General features: G+C 34.1%; 1 protein-coding gene across 1 annotated transcript in view; it reads right to left on the minus strand.

Annotated features, from left to right (window-relative positions):
* Window positions 1-212: 212 nt before the first annotated feature.
* LOC106466828 (ectonucleotide pyrophosphatase/phosphodiesterase family member 5-like) overlaps window positions 213-3,961 on the minus strand; it is an 8,014-nt gene continuing 4,265 nt past the window's right edge. The window contains exons 2-3 of the mRNA XM_013927130.2: window positions 1,335-2,074; window positions 213-618 (exon numbers count right to left, since the gene is read on the minus strand). Of these exons, the coding sequence (XP_013782584.1) occupies window positions 313-618; window positions 1,335-2,074 (1,046 nt within the window). The 3' untranslated portion in view covers window positions 213-312. The remainder of the gene's footprint in view (window positions 619-1,334; window positions 2,075-3,961) is intronic.

The raw sequence follows: 3,961 nt of genomic DNA on the forward strand, positions 1-3,961 counted from the left end.
ACCCCTCTCTAGGAAATCATACAAATTAATAAATTTTTCTCATACCCAAATAATTGAAATAAAATTTAACGGATAGTTTCTTCGGTAGGAAATAATGAAAAGTAATGAATTGCACTCAAATACATTAGTAAATAATCGACAAATAATTTCTTCTCTACTGAATTATGAAAATTAATAATATATTAAACTAAAGATTGAGATAAATTACGATAAACGGAAAATTGGATTTAATGATATGAAATTAAAAAATCTTGAAAAATAAAAACAAAATACAACAAGAAACAAACTGTGAGAATAAAAAGTCGTAAAAAATTAAAAGCAAAACACAACGTAACACAAAACTATTGTAAATGATAAAGTCGAAAGTGAGGCTGGCGCACTGTTATAAAAGGCATTCTGTACGTTCTCCAAACTTCCGTTGTTCGGTGCAGGGCGGATGTCCAGTAGATGGCATATCATAGGATAAATATTGACGGTTTCGAAAATTGATGTAATAGTGAAGTTTTTCTTGAAACTTGGTCCTCTTGCTAGAAAAAGAGGTCTCATAGATCGTAAGCGATTGTCATATCCATGTTGTCCTATTGCACTTTTAGCGAAATCATCCGGTGTAGGCGTTCTCTGAAATACATTCAGAGGGATAAAAAAAAAGATATAAAGAAAGGCAGTTTATTACTTCCTTAACTGTAAATAATAAAGTTAATATTCGAAGAAAAAAATTTAGTCTCCTAATAATAATTTTTTTTTTCAGCCAACGTTTCGCTATTGTGGCTTCATCAGGGCTCAAACAGTTTTTGTACTATTAGACCTAAAGAAGTCGTAATGGCGAAACGATTGCTGAAATAAAAATATCTTGAATGGGGTTTTTAGGTCATTTTTAATCACCAATTCTTGGCAATGGTGATCGAAAAGGACTTAAAACCCCATTATTGTCAGATACAAATCACCGTTATATGAGGCCTAACTATATTTCTTTTCTTCATTTATATTAGTTAAGCTAATTTTTATCATTCCTATTTTTTAAATCTCTTAATCCATTAAACAGTTTCTAGAAGCCCCATTTTTAATATCCTTTTTTCTGTTACTTTTAGTAAAATACAATTGATTTACCATATTGCACAATGGTTCGCATCTTTTCAGTATGGTTATATCATTCCTTTCATGCGCGTAATCATACTTCTGGAATAATATGACAATATATTTAGCTTATATTGCCTACACTGACATCTGGTGGAGTTCAACACATATGTCTTGCAATTATTTATCTATATTTAAAACCTGTTGAGAGTGTCTTTCTTATATGTATAAAGCAACTTAAAATAAAATTTTCAACTTACCGTTACAATAAAATATCCTTCGTCAGCTATAGCTATTATCGGCATGATTCGTCTGTGGTTCTTATAATGAAACCGGTCTGGTATATCTTGTTTTCTGTACACCGTCATGTTTGGATGGGCATTCTTCAAGCTGTCATACACGCTGGCCTCTCTTCCTTTTATAGGCATAATTGCAGCCACAGCTCCAAAATCTGGTATTATTTGCACGTCAGCCTCTAGGTTTATGTATTCGTTCAAGACAATTATATGGCTGGGATCAAGAGTTATGTTTGTCATTCCGTGGTCACTTACAAGAATGAGATTTACTTTTTCTAACAAGTTAGTCTTGTTTAGTTTTTCCAAAATATATCCAAGAGTATCATCTACAACTCTAACCGCTTTTTCCACACCGGAACTAAAAGCTCCGTACTTATGTCCTGCAGAATCCGGCTCTTGGAAATATAATAGCACAAGTTCAGCGTTTTCCTTGGATAACCAGTCAATCGCTGTGTCCACTCGCGTTTTGAAAGAAATCGATTTATTGTAAACTAAAGAAAAGTCAGGTAGTATGCTTTTCAGTTGAACGTCAGATCCAGGCCAGAAATACGTCCCGACTTTCACTCCTTGTAATTTTGCAGTCGTCCATATTGGTTCTCCATCATCCCACCATTTACTTTCAGTATTTCTAATGTTGAATGTTTCATTGAACAGCGGATCATACATAGAATTACTGACGATTCCGTGACTCTCTTCGTACAGACCTATAAAACAAAAACAGCGTGATGATTTATTATATATCAGTAATAACCAGGCCCGGCATGGCCGGGTGGTTAGGGCACCCCATTTCGCAATCTGCGGGTTCGAATTTCCGTCACACCAAACATGCTCGCCCTTTCAGCCGTGGGGGCGTTATAATGTGACGGTCAATCCCACTATTCGCTAGTAAGATGATATTTGTATTCTTTAATAAAACAAAACGAACAAATCATAATTGATAGAAAGTGTTTTTAAATCCTATGTAACAGTTGACATTGCATGTAGTTAATCACACATCAAGAAACAGGTGCCCCCACCCTCTTCTCACTGGGTCAGCGGTATGCATTCTGTCTTACAACGCTAAACTCTTGAGCTGTTGACAAAGTACTAATAGTTCATTATGTAGCATTACAACTAGAAAACACAACATGTTATGTCAACAGCATCTGGCTTTTTCTATGCTTCTGTTGGGAAATTAAAAAAGTTATCAACAATTTAAAATTTCGTTAGTTTTTTTTTTCAAATATCCTGCAAAATAAATTGGGTCTTATTCACTAATTTTAAACATGTTTTAAGTTATTATGTCATACATAAAAACAGCCAATCGGGTGTTGATATATTAAGTTATTATGTCATACACAAGAACAGCCCACCTGGTGTTGAGATATTAAGTTATTATGTCATACACAAAAACAGCCAATCTGGTGTTGAGATATTAAGTTATTATGTCATACATAAGAACAGCCAATCGGATGTTGATAAATTAAGTTATTATGTCATACACAAAAACAGCCAGCCTGGTGTTGAGATATTAAGTTATTATGTCATAAACAAGAACAGCCCGCCTGATGTTCAGATATTAAGTTATTATGTCATACACAAGAACAGCCCACCTGGTGTTGAGATATTAAGTTATTATGTCATAAATAAAAACAGCCAATCTAGTGTTGAAATATTAAGGTACACAGTTTTTAAAAATATTTTTCAATATAGTAAAATCTCCGCTTTCTTCTGCCTTTGCGTTTTTATACAGTTATGGTGTGAACGCCTTTTACAAGCTGATGGAGAATTATTATAACTAATTACACCCGTTATAAAACATTAGTATAAGGCCTATTATATTTTTAAACACAACATTTCTTTATCTAGCTTCTTAGGGACTTTCAAGAATTAGAAAAGTGTATAATAATAATGATCTTTCAACAACATTATATTTTTATTCTTCATATCCATTTGCTTTGTACTCGTCCCTTTCTCAAAATGGCGATCGCGTTACCAGGCAAAATCACATGATTATGACGTCACGCCGATATCGTTGCTAAGGGCGGAGTTCAGCAGACGTTTTACATCCAATCACAGTGCGCAATAGACATCGTATTGGAAACATAATCTCGTGCAGACTTATTTGTATATCTCAGCTTTAGTTTGTATTGAATTCAGTTACTGTGTTCTCTATATAACGTGCCCGAAAAGGAGAAATCGGCGGATGTGTGCGGTTCTAGTAAATCTTTTTAATAATACGATTTTCTTTGATAGATTGTTTAGACAGAGCAATCATGATGAAACTTTGTTGAATGGACGGCAACTGTCTGTTGTAGAAACACAAGTATAGAGGACAATGTTTCGAAAATCTTTCGCCTTCAGGCTATAGTGAGGGAGGCGGTGGGTAAGATCAGTGTATGCTTCCTGTTCCTGGTAGTTATTTTTATTTGAACTTAATTATTCCAGAAGAAATAATTAATAATCAGGGGTGCTCGAAGATTAAGCAATACTCCTTCACCTCGCACGTGGATTAAAGGTATGGGCTTGAATTGAAGTATAAACAAAGAATGATAGGTTGACTGGAATGAAGTTTTGATACAAACAAACTATGTAAATATCATAAACATAGA

This window comes from Limulus polyphemus, unplaced genomic scaffold (genome assembly GCF_000517525.1).
Source record: "Limulus polyphemus unplaced genomic scaffold, Limulus_polyphemus-2.1.2 Scaffold2389, whole genome shotgun sequence".
NCBI lineage: Eukaryota > Metazoa > Arthropoda > Merostomata > Xiphosura > Limulidae > Limulus > Limulus polyphemus.